The sequence below is a fragment of the Podarcis gaigeae genome (genome assembly GCF_964106915.1).
Source record: "Podarcis gaigeae genome assembly, chromosome: 4".
Classification (NCBI taxonomy): Eukaryota; Metazoa; Chordata; class Lepidosauria; order Squamata; family Lacertidae; genus Podarcis; species Podarcis gaigeae.
This window is the reverse complement of record NC_139677.1, coordinates 52,672,347-52,698,310: the sequence shown is the minus strand read 5'-3', so window position 1 is coordinate 52,698,310 and position 25,964 is coordinate 52,672,347. Positions and strand designations below refer to the sequence as shown.

Here is a 25,964-nt window from a genome sequence, read left to right as displayed (position 1 = left end):
TCTCACCTACTGACTTATTTTGTTTCATCAGGAAAGTTCCCTTTTTAGTTAAATCAGGAAAGTTCCCATTTTAGTTAAATACATAAGAATTGGTCACCTTGAGGGGGCAAGTGCATAAGATGCCTCAGCAGAGAAAGTTACAGGACAGAGACAGATTGTAAGGGAGGATATTCAACAGCCATTCCTCCAGAAAAGAAGGAAAACTCCAAGAATGGCAGTTGGCCTGCAAGAGCGTAGCCCACCCCATATGATGGGTCCACAAGCAGAGACTTGGGGGTGTCCTCAAGCCCTGCTCTCTGATATAAGAGAGGGCTGAGAACATTCTAAGGGGTTGTGACCTTGTGGAATGTTCCACACTCTTATTGTCCCTTAGCTGGCCCTTCAGACATGGTGTTCTTTTAAACAACATGACTTTGAGGGCAAAGAGTTTTTTTTTATTAGTAGAAGGACAATAGCTCGTTCCAAATTGGTCCAGTTATTATTCTGAGAAGCTGCACCAATGCAGATAAAACGAGTTAATTTGGGTCCTTCTTCTTCCAGTTTTAATGACCTTCATTAAATTGTAATCAAATGCACATCGAAAATTATCATTAGCGTGTGAGCAAAAGATGTTTAATGTCATTACATATCCAAAATGTCTCCAAAGAATCACATGGAGCCCTAGAAATTGATTCTGCAAGCCAATGACCAGCATGTGAGTAGCAGAGCAGGGCTCAATTATCTTCCTTCTCTTTTTGTCAGAAGCCTGCCCAGAAACTCTTTTGGGGGGAATCATTACACTTGATCTGTAAAACTGACTTTTTCTTTGTGAGTTTGGCTTAATTAACACAGCTACTTTTACCTGCCAACCTAGCAGTTTGAAAGCACGTCAAAGTGCAAGTAGAGGCGGGAAGGTAAACGGCATTTCCATGCGCTGCTCTGGTTCGCCAGAAGCGGCTTAGTCATGCTGGCCACATGACCTGGAAGCTTTCCAGCAGCTCTCTTGGCCAATAAAGTGAGATGAGCGTCGCAACCCCAGAGTTTTCCGCGACTGGACCTAATGGTCAGCGGTCCCTTTACCTTTTTACTTTTACCTTTGCCCATGGTATACATTTGGAAGGCTACAGGGAGGTGGCTGCTCTGAGGAGATCAAAGCCCACAGCTTTGTAATTCCGAAACCAACATTCAAACATGTTCCCTGAATCCAAATGCCTTTTCCAAACCTTCTCAGCAATTCTGGGGCCACATTTTGGAAAACAGATTAGAGAAGCAAACATGCAAGTCATTTGCAGCATTATCTGAAAGAAAAATGATGCAGGTCTACTCTGTTTTCTCTGCTGAATCACAGAATCCCTGAACTGGGTAGCCCTGACCTTCCAGAAGTAGCACATCACAATCCATTTGTTTCTAAAAGCCCATAGATAAAAGGGGAAAATAAATTGGAATTCACAGTGAAAGCAGACATCAAGTACTAGGCCATTCCCCAAATGGAATTCAGTCAGATTTTATCCCTAGGTGAAGAGCTAAAAGTGACCTTCTTCTAGTTGTACATGACAATTTTTGACATCTGAAAAATATAGAATGTGCATTTGTTTAGGGGGAGGGGAGAATGCAGCTCTCACTCTCTCTTACAGTAGGTGGCCTGTAAGATCAGACACAGGAACATTAATCTTCTTGGCTGTCTGTAACCAAATTCACAACAAAGCAGAGGCAAAGCTCTAGGTTTTTGCCACCATTTTATGTACGTATGTATCTTCTCTCCCCCCCCCCCAGCTATTGCTGTTTTACAGAAGATAAATCCTTCACGCATTAAAGAAAAGGGCATAGAAGCTACTGTTTAGGGTACAGCCACATAGCAGCTTCTCATGAGTGTTTTCCATGTAACGTTCAGTAGCCTTCAAGTGTGATTTGGTGCAGCAGAGAGCAGGTGCTTATTCACTATGCTGCATGAGTTCTCATGCAGCTGTTTCAAGGTGGGGTGTCAAAAACGTGGGGGATTGTGCAAGCCTGCATACTTCCTTGCAGCAATGACTTACCACGTCAACAACAAATTCTCTTGGCTTTTTTCTTCCTCTAAAGGAGCAAATGCACACATATTCTCCTTCGTGGTCCACTCCACCCCAACAGCAGCAAGGCAAGCTCCTCCTTCACCTTTCATTATATATGCACATTTTATAAGTTACAGGTGCAGGACTGGGTCTAGTGTAGTACTGGGGGCAGGGGCAGGGACGTGCTGCTCCCATCGCTCCAGAGAAAGTATATCAATAGAAGCACTTAGGAAACCGCATACAACACTGGCAAGTACAGGGGTACCTTAGTTCTCATATGCTTTGGTTCTCAAACGTCTTAAAACCCGGAAGTAAGTGTTTTTCGGAAGCCGAATGTCCAATGAGAAAAAAAGCACTGGTTCTTACCATTTGTAAAGTTAACTTGTAGCATCATTTTTCCTGGCTCCCTCGTAGGTTTTTATATGCTTGCTGTTTCTGATTGCCATACACTTTTATTTATATTCATTTATTTATTCAGCTTATTAGCAACCCAACAAAAGCAGTTCTCCCTAAGCTACATTAAAAAAAAACCAAAATATTTTTTTTAGGTCACAATTCTAATAAAATAAATAACAATAAGGAAGCATTAAAAAAGCAGAGATCTAAAGAGCATCTATAGGGCTGACATTCCAGTTCTTCATATTCAGTAAGAAGAGAATGGAGCATGGCTACCTGTGAGGTACAGCTGAGAGAAAGAGAGTCAGACAGAGAAGCTAGGTCAACACAAATACAGAAGTGTAGATTTGTTATTATTATTCAGAAAGGTCAAAGCTCATACAGCAGAAGTGCTCAGTTAGATGCCAGGACAGTAGCTCACCTGAGACATCAACAGCAGAGCAATGATTTTTTTTAACTCTTGTGCAATGAAGCATTAATTGGTTTAGAGTCCAATTCACTGCACAGGATGCACCATTATCTATCGAGGCTCAGGCACAATGAACCCAGCCCTCTTCTATTAATTCATAGCTGTTAATGCAAAAAATTCAGATACAAGGGGGGAAATCAGCCTCAAGGATGACAATATGTTCTCCCCTGCTCTCTGGCAAGCATTCAGCGACTTGCCTGATGTCAAGACTCTGAATTTTAGGCAGATAAACAGGACAAGCTTGACCCCACTAAAATATGGGAGAATGAAACAAGATCAAAAAGAATCAGAGAAACCTAACAGGGGTTCCCCCCCCCCAAAGAAAAAGAATAAGCAATAGGTGCTATAGCTGTATGTATACCTACGTACTTCATTTCATGCACCCATAATTCTCCCTGGCAGCCACATGATTAATTCAAAGAATTATTGATTTTTCCCCCTTGCTCAATCCTGCTGACCTGCTTTTGTTGACAGGTCTGTATGGATCACACTCCTCTGTCAGCTGAAATCCTGGCATCATGTTGGTCTCTGTGGCCTGCGGTAAACATTTCTACTGGTTCAACATTAATAGCATTTGAGTGCCTGATAAAAACATACACTTCTGCTTCAAAAATAACGGATATCCTAAAAACCTGTATTAGTGGAATTATTGAATGATGAGCAATTGGGATATTATTTACACACACATGCTTGTTATACTCAAATAACCAAGTAGTCTGCTGGGGGGGGGGGTCAGTTATATACTAGGGGCGCCATACTGGTAAATGACTGGCCGCTGTAAAAGGGCCCCGTCAATGGCTTCACAAGAAAGCTCCAAATTAAATTTTAAGCACCTAGATATATAACAGATTAAATATTACTCTAGCAAATATAATTATTTTTTACAACCATGTTTCAGGGGTTTAAAACAAAAACATAGCCCTTTGTGAATTATTATTTTACATGACCTCAGGTTTTTTAGCTATATTTTTAGCTATAATCTTGATCTAAAATATTGTTAAATTCTAGATTATTTTCCATGTAAATTATGAATAAAGTTACAGCTTGATTCAAATGCTGAGCACATTTAGAAAGTGAAAAATCAGGTAAATTATTACTGGCAAAATGGAAAGCTGCTGTTGGATTCTGGTTACATATATAAAATTACAGGTGCCTTCTAGCTTCCAGAATACCCTGTCACATATAAGCATATAAAATGCCTTTGTCAAATATAATTTCAAAGGACCACTTTTCACCATGTCAACAAGAACTGCTAGTTTGTGGTTTTCTGTATAGTAGCAAACAAGAGCAAAATCACTGAGAGAAACTGTTCAGGGTTTTGCTTTTTGTTTTGTCTTTTCTGTAAACACTCATGTTTAAGTAAAAACAAAAGAACCTCAATGAAATATCATTTCAAAACAAATTTTGGTCCCATGCTGTATTTTATATGAATGGGTATAATATTAGCAATTAGTTGACTTTGGGAAGATTATCCAGTCTCTGCAATATTGCGCCCACGTCAATGGTGTGTCAGTGTCTCTAATAATGTGGTTCTTGTTTTAACTCATTAAACTTTTCAATCAGCTTCATAGGGCAACACCATTTCCAGCTTAATCCAAAATGTCAACTTCTCTTCGTATCAAAATAAAACACAGGTTAGTCATCATTCACAGTAGAGGTTTTCTACTCTGAGCCACTTGAAAATCCTCAGCTAAACCACATGCATAGACAAAAGCTTTATCACATAATGGCTTTTGAGCAGTAAAGCATACTTTCATTAAAATGAATGAGCTCCTACATCAGTTTTATTCTTCACATCAAGTCTGTCAGCACTTTACAGGGAGCTTCCTTGGTCAGATGCAGCCTCTGAGGAAAATTAAGAACAGGGAATACTGCTTTTGGTACTCTCCAGCTACACTGCCATGATCAAGCCACTCATTGCCTTGAGTTGGTCAAGACCATAATAAATAGTCCTGAAAGAAGTGCAGAAATATGGAAAGCAAAGGTGGCTAGAATCCTGCTGCATCCAATTGCCCTCACTCAATGGTGACAAACCAAATTCTACCAGTGAGCCACATGAAATAGATCTGGGCCAGGGAAGGAAGGGGTGGGTTTGCAAAGCAAACTCACTCTGATCCAAATGTGAAGATCAGTTCAGGGGCCTGCTTTGGAATCTACACATTACCGAATTTCAATATTTGCATTATAAGCAGTCCAGGGGCTGCCTCTCTGCATCCTGGTTTGTTTTAATTTGTAATTCCAGATGCCTGGATGAGATGCTAGCTAGCATGTAGAGCTCCTGATGCCAACGGAATGTGGCAGTGCTCCCTGGGAGAGGCAGAACTTGATAATTCTCCATTGCTTCAAGAGACATTTGTAGGGATAGAAATATGGCCTTACTGATCTCTCTGAGAGCACTGGGGAAGCATCAATACTGTTTTCCTCTCAAGGGACACTGCTATATTGTCTCCTAAGAAGCCTCATCTGCAGCTTGCTGGACCCTTCAGTGATGGTTCTGAAACTCCTGTCTGGTTCACCATCTCCTCTCTTTCTGTGGCCCTGGGGAAGACAAGGGAGAGGTGGGGAATCTGAGAACTGGCCAAAAACCCAGGCAGCTGGCATGGGAGCCTCCAGTTCTAGGGCACATTCTTCAGGATCACAGCCATTGTGGGGTTCTAGACCCCTGACCCTCCTCTGAGGAGACATCAGGTTTGAGGTCTGGAAGAGACAGATGCCTGACAGAATCTGGCTGCCTCTCCACCCCTGTTCTGTATGGTGTCAAAGTGGGAATTCTGTCAACAAAGCACAAGCACCTTGCTCCTTATACCACTGGGAGAGTTCCAAGGTTGAGAGAGCTATTGGCTTTGGTGTGCTGCAGTGTCAGGCGGATAATGCACAGAGAAAAGTACTGCAGCTCATCAACCCAGGAAGACCAAAGGGAAGCCAAAAGAGTCTGGCCTGAATCAGGCTAATGGCCCATCTAGTTCAGCATCCTGTTCTCACAGAGGTCAACTATTAGCAGAGTTGTGTAACAGGAGGACACCAGTTTGAATACTTATTGACAACAGCATTACTACTGACATTTGGGGAGGTGGGTGCGGCCCCAAGTCTGAGGCATAGGGTGAGAGTCTTATTAGAATAAAGTTATAAACTCAAACAAAAAAAGCAGCCGATCCTTGGAGGGCCCCCTGGCCAGCTTAGTCCTCTGAGGCCTGGGGCAAGTGTACTCAGCTTCCCCTCCCTCTCCATGGACCTTGGTGGGCATCATGATGAATCTTTCAACTGATTATGTGGGAAAGTCCCTAAGTACCACTTCCTGCCACAACAACTTCAACAAGTCCCTAAATGAGACTTCTGTGTTGGCTTTAGGCCACTGAACTATAAAGAGAATTGGATGGTTTGTGTTATTCAGTGGTTTTCAACCAGTGTGCTGTGGCACCCTGGGGTGCCTTGAAGGATGGTCAGGGGTGCCACGGGCAACACTGGCCTCTGTCCCTCTTTCCTTCCCTCTCTCCTTTAATGCGCTCTCGTGTATCTGCCTCCCAAAGGCTTGCATAGCTGTTTTGTTGCAGCAACCCTGGCTACAAGCTCCACAGGCAAATGGTGCCTCTGGGGCCAGTCAGGGGGTGCTTTCCAGGTCCCTGTGGGGCAGTGTGACAAGGCAACTCTCTTTGGGGCAGGGGGGCAGCTCAGAAACCAGGGCTGTGGCTGCAACTGCCCAGAGGACTCCCAAGAAGAGGGGAGAAGAGAGGAGGCTGAGGGAACACCCCACAAGGGAGGGTGTTCGAAAAAGTTTGAGAGGGTGCTGGTTCTGCAGGCAAGGAGTGGCATAACTGGGCTCCTGAGCCCCACAGGGGTGCCACAGAAAGAATGTAGTTGGTAAAGAACCCAGAAAGGTTGAAAACCTCTGTTGTTATTAGTTGACACTGGGTGTCCAAGTGCCCAAAAATTCCTGATGACCCCATACATAGCAAAGAGAATGGTGGTGTGAGGGGAGGGAAAATAAAATGGTAGTGCAGCTTTGGGAAGTCTGGTGACACCATTTGGGAAAAATCTAAAGTGCTTACCTGGAACCCCCATCTCCTGATACACAAAGAAGCCCTTTCTTTGCTTCTTTCCTATTCTTTTCCTCACTTGACCTCTTCATATTTTCTCCATTCATTTCCATACACTCAGCATTTCCCCACTTATTTCCTCTGTTTGTCCTTTGCAGTCATTTCTCTGCCCCCTCCCCATCTCACCCTAAGGAGTGATAGCCACTTAAAGGAACATGAGTTGTTTGTTAATTATTCATTCTGTAATGAGCGAGGAATCAATGAACACTTTTTTTGTTTCTCTTTTTTTTTTTTAAAGACCACCCCCATCTGTGTATTGCAAGCAGCCTTGTTAAGACAAATAAGAGTGAAATACAGAACCAGCTATCAGTGATTAGTGGCTGAGGGCAGAGGAAACTAGTGCGAAGCAGTAAGCCATCAAGCCCCTTAGTCAGCAGGAGTAGCTCATATATACCATAATTATAAATCACATTGTTCCAAGAGGTTTCCCTGCAGAGTAACAAACTTCGTTCTTCTCCTCACCCCCCCCCCCAGTATTTAAATTTTCATCATCTCTCTGAAATACTCATTGCAATAAATGAATCCTGTCTTTCCTGTCCCCCTCAGAAGCAGATAAGTAAACTGAGCTAGTATTACCATTTGAAATGTAGAGTTAAACCATAATTTGCATGCTGTGCTTTACTGCTATATTTTAATTTGTGCCAAATTGCTGAGAAGAAAAGAACGAAAGAAACCAAACATATGAGCTCAACATGGACCCAGACCATGAAAAGCCTTATGTCTCTGAAGGTGATGACTAGTGAATTACTACTGCCTATAGTGTTGTTCTTTTTAATTAACTGCATGTGAGTCCATATTTCTTGCAACCCTAGACCAAAGTCATAGGCTCTGTCTTTGTGACATAAGGGCATTGGTTGTGTTGGGGGTTCTCAAAGCTTTATTTGTCTGAACAGAGCACTCAATATAAATCAGCGGGGTAAAGTTCACTTCTGTTTGTACTGCAGTCAACTAAAGGAGTATCAAGCATCTGCCAAGAAAATCTCAACACTACTTTGTACTTTCACTTCCCACAAAACACCGAGAATATCATATTACTGCAACCCGTTCGTATTGTTCTTTCATTTCAGTAATCTGCTTCTATTTTCATTGCAGAATTCTACTTTTGTGTCTCGTAATTTGGTTCACAGCCTTCCAAAATAGTTGTGCTTAATATGTCATCCAAACCCAGGCTTTCAGCTCTCCTGGACAAACTATGAGCTTATAAACCATGGGCCAAATCTGGGCTATATCTTATGGCTAGCTCTTTGGAGAAAGCCCAACCAGTAGAAATTTGAGATGCAACCAAGCCATGGATAACCTTCCATGCCAAGCCAAGCCATGCACCAAAACAGCCAAGTAGGAAGGCACTGGGACATTGTAATTGTTAGGGCTACAGCTATGTAGTTTGGTAGCCACATAGTCCAGGACACCCCAAATACAAAAAACAAACAAAGCTGAAAACATGACATGTGTTCTGCTTTTTCTCAAAATGATCATAGTAGTTCCAAACCACCCAAAACAAAAAGTTGAAATTTGGCACAAAATTCAAGGGCCACTGAGAACTAAGTAAGTCTGAAAATGGAATCTCTTTGTAAAGAGCAGGGCATGGAGTTTACCTCTGAAGATGGCATTCTACAGCACAGAGCAAGCAAAGCTATTATGAGACAGATAGAACATCAGGGTTCAACATACATCTATGCTTCTCAAATGCAAGCTTCATTAACTAGCGCACATATTCAATTTAATTTCTACCCTTGCACATAGGGAGGTTCGCTTACAAGGGACTATACGTCCTACTACAGCAGTCAACTTTTTTTTACTGTTTTCATACTTCAGTAGTCAGTATCTGTCTGTCCATATACTGTACATAAAAACAGCAGCTACACCTCTTGTGTGTATAAAAATGTGTTGTTAATAACTTACACATAATGTAACTTCTGCCAATTCCCCATTCTGCCCCCAGTACCACTTCCCATCCTGTGCCAGAGGGTTCTCTGTAGGGCACAAAGAACTGCAAGGGAAATGGGAAATCAGCAAAAGTTTTGGCCCCCTTTTTCTACCAGTGGGTGTGTTTCTGAATAGAATTCTGCTTAAAGGATGATCCCACTGGTGCAAGAAAAGTCTAAATCCAAGCATTTGGATTTAAACGTATTCCAAAGATCTCTATTAATAGCATGGACATAAATCACTTAGGGGTTTTTTTAACCATTTGTAGGAAACTATATTTTCTTAATTTAGACTTTTTGTATACTGTACTGAAGTCAACACATTTAAATAAAAGCTAATGAAAGTAAGTTTTATTATGAATATGGCATACTTTTCAGCTATCAGTCTACATTTTTCACCTGACAAAGCAATGAAACTCCTTTTACAATATGCCAATAATACAAATAAATACATATATCTTACATAGCAGACATTATTTGAAACATGTAATTTATTAAATAACATTTGAATAGCATGCTTGTGAAAAACTGTAAATATTACTTATTATAGTCAGTATGCAATACCAAGTATGGAAACTAGTTGCAGGCTTTATTGGGGCTAAATTAAGTATAAGTAACCAAACTTCAGCAATTGCAACCCAGCAAATATTATGATAGCGATATACCAAGCCTATTTAAAATTAAGCCCAGGGGAAGAGGACTGTTTCATCTCACCCTATACCATGCAACACCATCTGATGTGTTGATAAATTCATCCTCATCCATTGACAAGATTATATATATCTGCTGTCACACACATGCACATCTATAATTAAGTTGTTTACCACTTACATGCTAAAGTGGTTTCTAAGCAGTTTACAACTATAAAATCAATTATAAAAATCGTAGATAACTAAAAAAAACCACCATGACCATTCCATTGGGACACTAAAACAACCTTCATTTAATATATGATTTAAAAAACAGTTAAAAAGCATGGCAATTAAAACAGCTAAAAACAATTAACACAGTAAGAACAGAAGTTCAGTTTAGGGGAACACTTGCCTAAATAGGCATGTTTTCAGGAGCCAGAAGTATGCCATTATTAAGGGGCCTTTCCTATTTCAGTAGGGAAGGCATTCCAGAATACTGGTGCCAGCTACCTTCAACTCAAAGGAAACATCAAACATAGCAGAAAAAGTAGATGCTGGAGGTGGTATGGGACCATGAAGTCAAGGCCTACCTGAGACGAGTGAGACTGTGTCTTTCTCCCATGAGACAACAGTGATGTATGCCTCCACAGAGGAGGGGATAATGCACTTGAAGACCGCTACATTGCCTCTCATGGCTTTCTGGTCCTCCACACGGACTGTATATGGTTCCCGTAAAACTAAAACACAGCAAAATAAGGAGACATCAGGTAGTGAAAGAATGCAGAAAAATGCATTCTCCTGCAGAAACGCAGGCAAAATATATTGAGGCCTATGAGTCCTTTAGCTTTCAGGAGCCCTCTGGCCAAATTTGCCCAAATCAAAAACCTACAACAGAATCAAATTCTGCTATAGTTGTCTTGAAATGGACCTTGAAAAATTGTATTCACTCAGGATGAAGAACATTTGACAGATGAGTTAAAATGCATTCTAGGGAAATGGGAACAGTGCTGTTTTTCTTCCATTGTTTACTCATTTCTTACTATCTGGCAGTTTTGTCCAGAAGCTTGAAAAATGTTGGGCCCCACCATCCAATGACATGTTAGTTCTTTCTACTAATGTTGTAGCATTGTATATTAATATATCAGTCGTTTACTCCAGCCTCATGAAACTTGTGAACAACAGTTCTAATAGTCTGATAACTGTTTTATAGATGAAGCTATTTGGGGACTGAACAGGGGAAAGCAGAGGACACCATATATTATTTGTTATTCTTGGCATCCATCTGTCGAGAGAAACAATGGTGTGTGCCTCCAGGGCCAAAGTCAAACCACTGGAGAATCACAGTGGCTGCAGAGACTGGTAACTTGTAACTGCTGCCCCCCGTGTTGTTTCTGCTGTGTTAGCAGCACTAAAGTGTCCTCTCCAAGGTACAAGCCTGGGCTTTGTGTATGGAGGTTCTGGGCTACCCAGACAACAAGACCCAACCCCCAACCCCCCGCCTTGCTGATGTGGTCCAAAGGAAAGCAGAGCAGTACATTTGGCACCAGCTTGGCTGCAGGAGTTGCTGGAAGGAGACGTACAAGATGCCATTCAACCATCTTTGGGACTCCACTTCAGATTTGTGTAAAGCGTACTCCTTAGTCTTTTCATCTCCCAAAGATGTCCCAGAAGGAAGGAGGATGTTTCATTAAAGCCCTTATATTGAGACTCTGCTGAGATTCAGAAAAGGATAGAGCGACTGCTTGATGGACTCTTTTGATGCGAGGATGTGACCCCAAAGAACTGCTGCCTGACTTATGCTGAAGAGGGATGATAACTGATGTCAAAGTGTATTGGCTAGCAAAAGATCTACTTGTATGAAGTCTGAGACTTCTGAGCAGCCCATATAGGCAGCTTTGACTGCTTCTGATACCAGGAAGAAAATGCCTTCCATGTGTTCTTTTGAATCCTTTTATAGTAAAGGTAAAAGGTAAAGGACCCCTGGAGAGTTAAGCCCAGTCAAAGGTGACTATGGGGTGTGGCGCTCATCTCGCTTCAGGCTGAGGGAGTCAGCATTTGTCCACAGACAGCTTTCTGGGACATGTGGCCAGCATGACCAAACCACTTCTGGTGCAACAGAACACCCTGACAGAAGCCAGAGCACACAGAAATGCCTTTTACCTTTCTGACACAGTGGTACCTATTTATCTAATTGCACCGGTATGCTTTTGAGCTGCTAGATTGACAGAAGCTAGGACAGAGCAACAGGAGCTCACCCAGTTGTGCAGATTCAAACCGCCAACCTTCTGATCGGCAAGCCCAAGAGGCTCAGTGGTTTAGACCACAGCACCACCCACATATCAGGTATTTATAAGTAGAACAATGCCTAGAGACCAAAAGTATATCAACAACTTTATTGGAAGAACCAAGGAGGGTTAAGATATTCTACTCAGTCTTGAATAACATTAGGGTTCTGGTGCTATATGGGACCCTGACTAAGGAGACCTGGAAAGACTCACTAGATTTTGCCTGTTGATTAGGTCCTGTCACAGGCTATGCAATGAGGTTCAAGTTCCCCATAATAGAGAGTGTTGGTAAACGAAACAACAGAGAAGAACCCTTTGAAAAATGGCCCACCCTGCGTTTATAAAGGAAAGCTATGGCAGTTAAATGCATATGAGTCTGTAACACAGATGTCCCCAAAGATTTGTTTTAGTGAGTGGAAACAGATGAAGCGAAAGAGAAAGCTGTTAACAAAGATGAAAATGTGATTATTATTTTTGTGGGAAATCATCCTTGGCTCTAGCGTAAGCATATTACTGGCACAATGGGACTTTGTGAATTCTTTCACAACACATAAAACCAACTTGCTTTATATTTAATTTCATACTCTATATTAAATCAAATTTTCTATAGTAGCAATTTGGTAACATGCAGAATTTAACATCAAGTGGATTCAGTTGCATTTGTTTTCATTGATGACGATATATCTGAAAATAAAGCAAGAAATTACTTTCCGTCTTTTAACACACAACAGGCCATTTGCTTTTTTAAACAAACAAACAAAGAAAGAAACTATTGTGTCAAGGGTCCAGCCTAGCCTATTAATTTTCCATCTACATAGTCTGATTAGGATAGTTTTTCCTGAAAGCAATCCCCTACCAGTATTCTGAAATATCACAGTATCTGGAAGGTTGCAACTAGGGATGGGTCAGATGCAAAATAAAACAGGGTTCCTGCACCTTGTGTTGCAAAATGCTGTGCAGCTTGTCACACAACTACTAATGGTGCAAGACCTTGTTCTCTTTTGCATCTTGCCACCCTAGTTGCAACATCTTGTGTAGATGTTCTCCTATTTTGATTCCTGTAAACATTACATTTCTCATGTTTCTGCCTGGCCAGTAAGGCACTGGACATGAACCAAGCCACTTTTCTATGCTAAACCACCATCCAGCACACTAAGCAGAGCAATATTTGACTGTACTCACCGGCCTTAATGTGAACATCCTGACTTCTGATTTTCCCTGAAGGATTTTCAGCTGTGCAATAGTAAGTGTTATCATGGATTAAGTTATTAAAGCTTGAAGGAGGGAAAGGGAAAATTTGGAGAGTGCCATTAGGGTGGACGTGGCGGATCCCTGGAACATCGTAGATCTCCTCGCCCGTTGCTAGGTACCATCTGAGCGTCACAGGAGGGATCCCTGCTGCAGGACAGGGCACCAGAGTCCCTGTGGTGCTAGCAAACACTACCTCTTGCAAAGATGCATTGACAAAATATAAGCTGGTATGTAGATCTTCACCGAAAACTGCAAAACAGAAACAGAAATGTACATAGTTAGCAAGGGGTAGGGGTATTAAAGTCAGTTTTCCTCTTATCTGTTCATTAAGGATGACATGGTACTGTTAATTGGGATTTTGCAGTAGCTGGACATTGTTCCATATTATAGGGCATTATCTTTTGGTTTGCAAACTGCAATGAAACAAAGGTTGCTAGAGAAACTGGATTCACGTGGAAGATGGCAATTTCCTTGCTCAGGTGTCATGGCAGAAAACTGTAACCAATTTAATTAACTAAGAAGTCATGGACTTCAGATCAGAGGGCAAAGAATATGATAACAAGCAGGAATGGTGTTACTGTTTTGGATAAAGCAAATGAAATTACTTTCAAACTTTGTCAGCATTTTTTATTTTAAATAAAATAGGAAGCGTGATCATCATACTTTCATTAAGATGCCAGTAGCATTGTCCTCTTTCACAAAAAACTTTTTACATTGATTTTTGTAAATGATACCTTTCTTATTCTTCATTTTAGTTCTCTTTACATTTTATGCTTTTGTAACAGTCAATATTCTGATGATTAAACTAATCTCTCAGGAAAAAAGAGAACTTGTTCTTGAAGGAGAAGGTTCAGCACCCTGGACAGCAGGTTTCCTATGCAACTGTAATAACAACCTAGCAGCTTTTCCTCTCAGGTTCTCTTATGGGAAAACAAACAGCTTCTCTCTCATGCCTATCTCAGGAGGGAGAACCAGTCCCAAAAAGTCCATCTATGTTTCTGCTTAGTCCCTCCTTGCCCTCTTCCTTCGCCACATTCATGCCGCCACATCCGCTACCCTTCCAGCATCAAGATGTTCACCTTTCTTGGCCCCAACCCAGGTCTAACCATTCGACATTATGACCCAAACTGCAAGAACAGAGAGATTGGTAATTGACATGATTTTTATTTTTTAAAAGCTGGAGAAAGAAGACTCTCAAAGTACCCCTGGGCAAAACTGTGAGACACTGATACAAAGTGATAACTGGCAGTCCAGGTTCTCATAGCTAATGGCTGCAAAAAGCAGCACATGCTGATTCAAAGTAACCCTGCAGGGTTGCATCAGCTGCAATAGAAACTTCACTTTGTTAGTCAAAGAAAACAGATGTGACTTGAATACACAAGAGGCAGAAGATTTGAATACAAACTAATGCGGGGCCATGTGCTGTGCTGAATACCAACAGCAGTGCAGATATTAATAGGACGTTTCCTGGCTTGGCATAAAACAATTTTGTCAAAAATATGAACCAAGGACTAAGCAGGGTTGCTTGCTAAGAGTCAAAGAAATATGTTTTGTAAGTGGGTTACCTCAAAATGCAAGGAATTAAATTAATAGTTAATTGGATGCTGGCAACAAAATAATGCCACTTACGCCAGCCGCTGGTGGCATTCCACCCCTCCCCTCTGGCCCTGCTTTTGTGCATTTAACAGCAGCCTGACACACAGAAATTAAACAAGTGGAGATAAATGATTAGAAAAGCTTCTGCTTTTACATTTCTCTGAGAGGCCACTGTTAAAAAGCACAGGAGCAAAGCCAGAGGAAAAAGTGGCAACCCTAACAAGCAACCACACTCTTCAGAGATAAATAGGTGTGGTTGCATTTCTCTGTGGAGGGAAAAAAGGAGCGACTGACAGCTAACATTAGTGCCTTTTCATGGCAAATGAAGTGCATTTCTGTGGGATATCATAAAAATGTCATTGTGGCATGTACACATCAACAAGTTTCTAAAAATATTAGATTTTTAAAAACTCATCATATCACTTGTGAAACCACTCCTAGGGTGTTCAGCTGGATATATTTTAATGCAACTACATGCAAAAAGACAAAATATAATCTGCAATCTTTGCATCCCGTGTTCAAGGCTATTGATTTCCATCTTAGACTCATTGAATAAGTAAATATAAAAGAATCCCCATTACCTATTCATAATAAATCAACATTCTAATTTAAAATTGCCTTTATCTGTTACATATTAGAGGCAAAATATCATCTGGGCACACACTTATCAGAGGATAGAATCTAATCCAGAATTGTAGCAACCAAAGAGCAAAGAAAAATATCTTAGCATTTTTGCCTTTGATGAATCCAAACTGCCTTCAAATATTTATTTAGACATAAAGAGACAAAAATCAAAGACACGTTCAGTGTAAGCAGGGCATAAAAGCTTTTTTTAAAAAAAATAGTATGAATAAAATTGAAGTAGAGAACATGAATGATTGAATTTGGAATATATGGATATGGGTCAATCTTTTCTGAGTGGTATAAAGGCAATATATTCGGAGCAGAGAGCAAAATTAATTGTTAACAATGTTATAAGAGAAAATATTGCCATAACTAAGGGTACAAGACAAGGGTGTCCTTTATCTCCGTTATTATTCATTTCGGTCCTAGAAGTCTTCTGAAATAATGAAAAAATAAAAGGTGTGACAGTTGGTTGTAATGAATACAAGGTTAAAGCCTTTGCCGATGACTTGGTTATAACTATAGAAGATCCTATGCAGAGTGTCAAAGAGGTGTTAGAAGAGATAGAACATTTTGGTCAGGTGTCCGGGTTTAAGTTAAACAGGGGGGAAAATAAAATAATTGCTAAGAATATGGATCAAGAGACAATAGAAAGAATACAGCAACAAACAGAGATGAATGTGGTTAAGAAAGTTAAGTATTTAGGGATTACGTTAACTCCCAGGAGTATTGACCTGTTTCAAAACAATTATGTACCAATATGGAATAAAATTAAACGTGACCTAGAGGTGTGGGGAAGAATGAAACTATCATTATGGGGAAGAATTGCAATGATAAAGATGAGCGTGCTACTGAAAATGTTGTTTCTGTTTCAAACAATTGCAATAATTAAAGGTGTGACAATATTTAAAGAATGGCAAAGAATAACGTCAAGATATATCTGGCAGGGCAAGAAGCCAAGAATAAAATTTAAGATATTAACAGATGCAAAAGATAGAGGAGGCTTTGCCCTGCCAGATTTAAAGTTATATTATGAAGCTTTGTGTCTTTGCTGGGTGAAAGAATGGATAAAGTTAGAAAACACAGAATTGTTGGATTTAGAAGGTTATGATAATAGATTTGGTTGGCACACATATTTATGGTGTGAAAAGAATAGAGTGCATAAAGGTTTTGAAAACCACATCTTTAGAGGATCGTTGATCGAAGTCTGGAATAGGTATAAAAATTTATTAGAGTTTAAAACTCCATATTGGCTATCACCATTGGAGATAATGAGTGTGAAAAAGATCAATATGACAGGAAGATGGATTACATATGAGAATTTGATAATCAAAGAAGTTAATAAATGGAAATTGAAACCATATGAAGAAATTAAAGAAAATGTAAATGATTGGTTGCACTATTTTCAGTTGAATGCAATGTTCAAAATAAAGATGTCAGAAAGTGGTTTTCAGGAAAAGAAATCTAGGTTTCATCAAGAAATTTTGAATAGTGATGTTAAAATTTTATCAAAAATGTATAAATTATTACTTGAGTGGCATACAAAGGACAAAGAAGTAAAATCAGTTATGATTCAGTTGGCCAAAGATTTTGGTTATAATATACAATTTGATGAGTGGATAAAATTGTGGAAAGAAGGAATGAAATTCACTGCATGCACTACAATAAAAGAAAATGTTATGAAAATGATGTATAGATGGTATGTAACACCAGTGAAACTTAGTAAGATGTATAAAGTCAGTAATAAATGTTGGAAATGTCAGGAAAAAGAAGGAACATTTTATCACATGTGGTGGGAGTGTAAAAAAGTAAAAGGTTTCTGGGAAATGATTTATAATGAGATGAAGAAAATGTTGAAATATACTTTTTGTTAAGAAACCAGAAGCATTCTTATTAGGAATATTAGGGAATGAAATTAAAATGAGGTTATTTAGGTATCCAGTGACAGCAGCTAGAATTTTTATTGCCCAGAAATGGAAACAGGAAGAAATGCAGACGAGGGAAGAATGGAGAATGAAATTGATGGAATACGCAGAAATGGATAAATTAACGGGGGAAATTCGGAACCAACGCGATCAGAGATTCACCGAGGACTGGAATAAATTTACAGAGTATATCAAAAATGTATGTGAGGAGCAATTAACGCTTGTTGGCTTTCAAGAAGCTCTGTGAAAATGATTGATAGAAATGTTGCTTAAAAGATATTATGAGATTAAGATTGTTAAAGCGCAATATAAATTTAAGAAATGGGAGTAATTGTGATAATATGGAAAATTGTCAGACAGGCTGAGGGAAGTCTAAAAGATGTATATGTTAGAAGTGGATGTTAAACATGGATGGAATGCATATTGGAAATTGAATAAAAATTAATTATATATAAAAAATGAATGATTGAATTAAGCAACTCAAAGTGCAATTCTGCACAAGTAAACTCAGAAATAAGTCTGTATCATTCTCCTAGATAGGTGTGCAAAGGACTCCCGTTTCACCCTTCTTTTTAATGAGCGAGAATACAGAAACATTCCACAAAGAGGAATTTTGTATTCTCAGTTCACCCAGCGGTTTCTCAGCTTCTATACAATTCTCTATTGCATCTATTTTTATGGGTCATTGTTGTAATTCATTTCACCACATGTTTTGATACATTATTGTCACTATTTAGAACATTGCTATTTCCATCTATAACAGCAATATTTCTTATATTGTTTATGAGTCCCACTGGCAATGTGTAATTTGTGTGGTGCGTATATCTGTGTACACTTTATTGTTAACCTCCTTAGACTCTCATGAGAGAAAAGACAGAGTACATGATTAAGATTATCATCATTATTGAACAATAAATATTCCTTCAAAAACATGTAGTAGAAATTAAACGACATAATCTCAAACAGAACAGCAGTAAGAAACTCTACAACCAGTCCATACAAACAATTAAAAGGCAACTAACAGTGCAATTCTACACAAGCCTACTCACAAGTAAGCCTCACAAAGTTCAGTGGAACCTACACCCTGGGGAGAATGTATTTTACAGTCTTAAAAGATGTGAATTGAATATATATAGACATTAAAAGCATGAGTGGACAGGGTGGTCTGTTTTGCCAGGAGTCAACAGAAAAATAAAGAAGGTGCCAGGAGTCCATATTAAGGAGATGGAGGATTTCCACAGCTTAGATGCAGTTACTGAAGAAGCCTTTTGCCAGGGAACACTCCTTCCCACACCAAAGCTTGAGGGAACCAGAAGAGCCTGGTATGGAGGTTTGCATGGAAGAAGGCTGCCCACATATAATGGGGTGGGGGACAAAGAACAGGTATGGGGAACCATGAGCCCTCCAGTTGCTGCCGAACTCCAATTCCCATCTGTCTCAACAAGCTTGGCCAATGGTTCAGCAATATCAGGAGTGCCAAAGGTTCCCCACAGCTGATAAAAAGAGGAGGCTGCTACAGTTGACAATATGGACTCTTCATCGTTTCCTCAAACTTGCATGTGGAAATTTCTAAACAGAAGATATTAGACTGAGGATTCAAACAGAAACTACAACAATAAAATGTGCTGTTTCCTTTTAGAGAAACTGTAGGCACTTCACGGTGTTGGTATCAATGTGCCTATTTCTCACTGGTGCCACTGTGTAGCTCTCATTAATGTTAATAGTATTCACATGCATGTCAGGAAGAGAGAATTAACCACATAATGAACATTAATAAGCACTCATTTTCAGGTGACATTCATCACTATGAACAATTTTGGAGGCCAAAATACATCAGTGTGATTGCAGCATACAGCGGGCAAAGCAGATTTTAAAAGCTTATCAGACTCATTAAGGGCAGCCAAAGAGACTCACAGGTTTCCACAGGAGAAAGGAAAAACATTATTAGAACATTATAAAACACTAAAGGCTAATAGTTTCTGAGACATTTGGCTCAGCCAAATTCAAATATAGGCAACCGGGACGATTCAGTATTCCCCATAAACAACACTAGCAAGAATTTTAAATGCAAAGCAGCAGAAAACCTGCTTCTACCAGGCAAGCTAGGATTCTGGCACTTTCTTGTTACCCACTATTGTTAACTATCATTGAACAGAAGAAGTCGGTAAGTAGGTTTGTTACTTGCATTTAAAACCTACATTTCCTCCAAGGACTCGTTCCTCTCATTTCGCCAGTCTTAAGTTCACTTCTCTTCCTGTCCACATTGGTTTGAAATATTTAAGGGGGTGTGAATCAGTGTCTCCCACACCCCTAGTTTCATGATCCCCACCCCATTTTATACCAACAGTGTGATGTAGGTTAAGCTGAGACCTAGTGATTAGCCCAGGACTCCCCAGACAGCTTCATGGCTGAGTGAATATTCAAACTTGGATCTCTCCTGTCCTAGTCTTACTTCTTTTAACTATTTTTTATTGATTTGTCATAAGATATGTACAGACGTGTCATGAACCACTACACTGGCTCCCTTAAGGTTAATGTTACACCATACATTATGAACCTGTAAGTTCAATAGGACTTTTTCCTCCGTACATGATTTCGTTCCCTGTCTCAGCAATTTTTCAAGTAGCGCATGAACAGGACCCGAAACTTTAACTACAGGCAACTCCCATTTGTGCAGGGGTTCCATTCCTGGCCCCCACACAGGTCAGTGAACTGTGCAAAGTCCACCTCAACCCATTACCCCCCACTCTGCCCCATTTTCGTTCCATTTTCGTTCCATGTTGATGGACTTGTGCACAGTTGTGCACCAATGGTCGCTTCTTTATTTTAAGAAAGTTGATAGTGTAGCTAGGTGCTGTCCCTCTCTCAGCAAGAAAAGGGGAAACAGATCCCTTATTTCAAAAGTAGCTGTTGCAGCCCCTTTAAAAGAAGACATTCTACAATGCAATGCTATTGTGATTTATTCCCCGGGGGGGGGGGGGATTTCCAAGAAATGGGAAGGGATTGCAGTTTCAGAGCAAAAGGTGATTATTATCTTCCCCTGGGAAAGTTCTGTCCCCCCTGCAAAATGCCACCTTTTGCTGTGAAAAATAAACTCAATGACAATTCTGCACAACCCTACATAAAAAGGGCTGTAGTATTTCTAAGTGCATAAGAGCATGTTGTGTCAGAGTCAGACCACTGATCCATCTAACTCAATACTGCATACAGGGACTTGCAGCAGGTTTCTGGGGATTCAGATAGGAGTCATCCCCAGCTTGAGCTGAACAGGGACAGAACCTGGAATCTTCTGCATGCAAAGCACCCATAGCCCATCCTCATGGTTGCAATCATTATTCTCAGTAGGAACAGCTGTAACTAATTTGTTGTTGTTGTTTATAATAATGGAGGATACATTTATGAAAGACATGGGTAAACTATAACATGTGTCTCTCCAATCTTTTCCTGCAACATCCAACTAAAACTCAAATTATTCATTGCCAAAAACAGTCTCAGTCATTGGGACGTTAAAAGCACCGAGCCATGGATTTAATGGGAGTGAAATGTTCTCATCTGAGGTCAAAGCTGGTCATAATAAATCAGTTCATTTATCTGCTGCAGTATTGAGCATAACCATAACACAGTTCAAAATGGGAGCTAACATGTAACTATGAATGAGAGTTGCATAATTTTAAAGAGGAAACACCATGGAACAGATGGCAGAAGACATAAACGAGAGAGGGGGGAAATGGCAGGGCTGAAAGTAATTGCAAATCTGCTATGATTACTTGAGCAGTGTTGCTATACAAGGACATCTGCGTCACGGCTTCTGTAAAAAGGAAGGGCATGCTAGCTTCTATTTCAACCGTCCCTTTAACAGTTTTGGCCCTCTGTGTAACAAGTATGGAAGGGACAATGGCTTGGTTATGACCAAATCTACCTGGAGAATAGACTCGCTTCCATTAAATGAATTGCTCAAGCTTCTCATCTTAGAAGAATTTATTAGGGATCTGAACATGCTGGAAGTTCAAGGGTTAGCATTTCAAGGCTGCATTTGGAGGGGAACAATAATGCAACAGAAGGGACTTTTAGGCAAAAATAAATGTATCTCATCTAGTTCCAAAACTCTCAAACCTGACAAAAGTGCAAATAAATAAATGTATATCAACTATAAGATTGTGGTGTTAGGAACATAGGAAACTGCCTAATACTGAATCAGAGTCATGGGTCCATCTTGCCTGGAACTGTCTACATGGACTGACATCAGCTCTCCAGGATTTCAGGACAGGAATTTCTCCAAGCTCTACCTGGAGATGCTGGGGATTGATGCTGGGACATGTTGCTGTTGGAGATAAGCAGTGTCCAGTGCACAGCGGAATGATGAAAAGTACGTGCCAACATGCTCTATATTACTTTATTTACACTTCAAAGCTGGTAATTTACAGAAAAACATTTTCCCTCTGCCGGAGCAGAGAAAGGCATCCTCTCTCCTCTAAAGCACGGAGAGAAACACACCACTGAACTGCAAAGAACAGTGAAAAACAGGAAACCAGTGTACGTCACATCCAGTCTCCTTTCCCGTGAGAAAACCCAACAGCATTTGACTGTGGAATGTAAACATTGTCTTGTTACAAGCATTTCGCTGCTCAGTGAAGGAAGCAGAAACCAACATCCTCCCCCTTTCTGTGAACATCACTGGGCAGCGTGTTCGTACAATATCAGTACAAACCCAACTTCTGCACATAGGTACAGTGTTGATCCCTTGATACAATCTTGGACAATACATCAGCAGGAATTTCATTACCTGGCATATAGGACACCGTTACGAGTCCCTTTTGAATACGTTCCCTAGCATGTTGCAACTTTAATTGCAAGTGCTTCGTGCTTTGCTTACAACCTTCAGAATTCAGCAAAGCCAAACATGCTTTGTTGTCCTGGTAAACCTGGATTGGACATTTGACAGGAATTTTCATGTCTTTGCACAATTGTAACAACCATTCACAATCCTTAAGTGAATAAGACAGTGCATTCAGTTCAGCTTCACAAGTACTTAAGCTAACTGTTGTTTGCTTCTTGCATGACCAATCAAATAGACCCTGATTGTACTTATAGCAAACTCCAGACGTACTTTTCCTGTCTGTAGTGTCACTTCCAAAACTTGCATCTGCAAATATCTCAAGACCACCAGACTTCTGATTGTTAAATCTCAGTCTGTAATGCATAGTGCCTTTCAAATACCGCGCTATGCGTTTCAGAGCTTTCCAATCCTTAACAGTAGGATTGTTGACTTGTCTGCTTAGCAAATTACAGCTAACAGCAATGTCAGGTCTTGAACATCTGGCAATGAAGTTTAGCTTGCCTAGCACACTTCTGTACAGTGTAGTATCAGAAAATGCTTCTCCAGTGTCATCTACCTGATAACCTGTTGTCATCGGTGTGTCTACAGGGTTAGCATCCATCAGGTTTAGTTTGCTTAACACATCAGCAATTTTACGTGACTGGTGTACTAGAATGTTACCATCTTGATCTCTCTCTATTTCCAGAGATAGGTAGTTGTTTATCTCACCAAGATCTTTCATGTCAAAGTGCTCTTTCAATTGAGCTAGGGCATTATTGTACACTGTGACATCCTTCCAAAAGAATAAAAGATCATCAACATAAAACAAACAATACAGTTTCTTTTGCCCCTCCTCTTTGACAAATACACATGGATCAGCTTTCCCTTGCTTAAAACCTAGAGAAAACAATACTTCAGTGAGTTTTGTGTGCCAACACCGTGCACTTTGTTTGAGACCATAAAGGGACTTCTTCAGAGCACAAACAAATCCCTGTTTTACCTGTACGCCATCAGGTGGAAGCATATAAAGTGATTCATCTAGAGATCCGTACAGAAAAGCTGTATTCACATCATGGTGACTAATGTGTAGATTCTCTTCTGCAGCTAGCTTGAGCATAAGCCTAATGCTCTCATACCTCACGGTGGGTGAGTAGGTCTCGTGATAGTCTTCACCTGGTACCTGTGCAAAACCTCTGGCTACCAATCTGGCTTTGTGTCTGACTATCTTGCCATTTTGATCTGTCTTCGCTTTGAAGACCCATTTGCTTCCAAGCAGTTTCATTCCTGGAACTACTGGAACAAGGTCCCATGTTTTGTTCCTTTCCAAGGAATCAAGCTCAGCCTTCATGGCATTTAACCATGGCTCAGCTTCCTTTGAATCCAAATCCTGGATTTCTTGGAAACTTGAAGGTTCAAACACCTTCTTGGAGCTTTTAACAGCTGTTACTGCTATCTTAGCAAACTCATCAGCAAATCTCTTTGGAGGTCTGCCTTTTGTTGCTCTCTGTGACCTGCGAATTAGCCTTAAGTCTTCAACACTCTCCTCTTCCTTCTTAGGAGAAAAGTGACCTATTGTGAACAATGGTTCCTCCAATTCTTGATCAGAGCTTTCAGAGGGTCGCATAGAGGTTTTCGCACTCTTAAAATCCTCTGAATCACCCGATTCAGTTTCAGACTCAGAATCAGAACCTTCATCAGTGGGTGTGGGTTGTTGCGGTTGCTTTTGACTATCCTCAGTCTCATCACTGTCATCAGGATAACATTGGAAAATTCCCACATTCTCCCCCCACTTGGCATTGTACTCAACACTTCTTGTGAGCTTAATTGTCTTAGAGTCAGTCATCATTATTCTGTAAGACCCTTTCTGATAACCTAGAAAGATACCATGCAATCCACGCTTGTCTAACTTGGAGTTTTGTGGTGAGTGAACCCACATGTCAGAACCAAAAATTTTCATGTGTTTGATGTATGGCTTCTTGCCAAACATCTTCTCATAGGGGGTACAACCAATCGCTGAAGATAACCTGCGATTATAACTGTAAGTGAAACATGAGAGAGCTTCGGCCCAATAACTCTCTGGAAGATTGGCATCATGCAGCAAGGTTTTTAACCCTTGAAGCAATGTCTGATTTGCTCGTTCCGCAAGTCCATTCTGCCATGGCGAGCGAGGACTAGACAAATCGTGTTGAATTCCTTTCTCAGTCAGAAAAGCTTCAAACTGCTGAGAAGTGAATTCTCCCCCGCGATCAGTGAAAAGAATTTTTATCTTCTTACCATGCACATTTTTCAACCAAGCACAGAATTCCTTAAACCTAGGAAAAGCCTCTGATTTCTGCTTGAGATTGTACACATAAATATACCTGGAAAATGCATCAATGAGAACCATGAAGTACCTGTTTCCACCCAAAGAGGGCGCTAGTGGTCCAACCAAATCAGCATGAACAACCTGGTATGGTTCTGTAGCTTGCCTACTAGACACCTTACCTTTCGCAGCCATTTTTACCTTGTTTGCTGCGCATGCCTTGCACTTCATGTGGTACCTGCAGGGTTTAATAGTCATACCTTCAACCAAGGCAGGCATTTTAGATACTGCCTCAAAATGCAAATGACCAAATTTTTGATGAAAATCGTGAATACATTCTGCATGCAAACTTTTGTTAGAACCTGCAATGCAACAAGTGTCATCCTGCACAACATCATCAAAATACAAAACATACAAACGATCAACATATTCAGCATGCAATACATAATCATTTTTCTTTGTGATGATGCACCTTTTGTTCTTAAAGGAAACGTCAATTTTCCGCTCATTCAGCTGTCCAACGCTGAGCAGATTATGCTTGGCATCTGGCACATAAAGCACATCCTGTATTGATAAGTCCAAACTGTGAAGAACAACAGTTCCGTAGCCTTTACTGGGAATTGTGTGGTCATCCGCCTGGTGAATCGCACCTTCCTGCGGTGTAAAAGACACGAACAGTCGCTTATCGTTGCACATGTGATGCGTTGCAGCCGAATCAACAACGAAGAAAGATCTAGATGTCTTCTGGACCTCTGCAACCTTTGGAGTGAAGCGTGAGACCATTGCCTTGTGCTGCGTTGTCCTGGACACCGGACCTTTGCCTTTGCCTCGGCCTTTTCCACGCGATGAGCTTTCGCTGCGCTGCTCTGTCTTGGCCCTGGGATATCTGCATTCCCTCTTCATATGGCCTAGACGTCCACACGAGTAGCATTTCACTGCCTTCAAAGCTTTGGCGCCATCTGGTGGTTCCACTGCACTATGGGATGACGTCTGTGAAGACTCCCCCTTGCCCATGCAGCTATCACCCTGGCGGTCTGCTTCATTCTGAATCATGGCAGTATCACAGGCTACTCTGAGTTGAGCATTTGGCTGATTGGCATCAAATTCCCCACTTGCCTCATCCAGCCTTCTGCAGCTAGCCATCATGACTATGGCATTAGCCTTCTGCGTCATCTCTGCTGCTTTAAATCAAGCTGCTTTATACAAGCTGCGTCTGTGTACAGCTGCTTCAATCCAAAAGCAAATTCAAAAGTACTTTCGATTTCCAGCCTCTGCCTGTGAGCCTGTGCCACTCTGCTTATCTGCAGCTGCTGCAAAACCTCATTCCAAAGGCAAGTTCAAAAGTGAAAGTTCTCTCTGCTGTCTTAAATTCATGCTGCGACACTGCTGCAGCTGCTTTACTTTCGATTTCCCCCAGCATAGGAAAAATTTATCCTTCTAGCCTTTTGCCTGTGCCACGGCAAAACCGGCTATAAAAGTTCAAAGTCCAGCCATAAAGCCATTAATTAGAAGCTGGCAGGCTGCCCGGAGCTGTAGCACATACCTCATCAAATCATCTTGACGCGCAGAGATATCGTCCGATCCGGCCCTCTGCATTCCGATCCTTTGCCGGCACTCCAATT

The 25,964-nt window shown here is 40.7% G+C and overlaps 1 protein-coding gene and 1 long non-coding RNA gene across 3 annotated transcripts in view; one reads left to right on the top strand and one right to left on the bottom strand.

Moving 5' to 3' along the window:
• The window catches only part of LOC310842672, a 461,768-nt gene that overhangs the window by 224,036 nt on the left and 211,768 nt on the right, over positions 1–25,964 (top strand). The window lies entirely within an intron of this gene.
• Positions 1–25,964, bottom strand: part of DSCAM (DS cell adhesion molecule) — a 327,203-nt gene that overhangs the window by 256,150 nt on the left and 45,089 nt on the right. Inside the window, exons 2-3 of the mRNA XM_083734745.1 lie at positions 13,011–13,328; positions 10,134–10,280 (exon numbers count right to left, since the gene is read on the bottom strand). Coding sequence (XP_083590871.1) covers positions 10,134–10,280; positions 13,011–13,328 — 465 coding nt within the window. The remainder of the gene's footprint in view (positions 1–10,133; positions 10,281–13,010; positions 13,329–25,964) is intronic.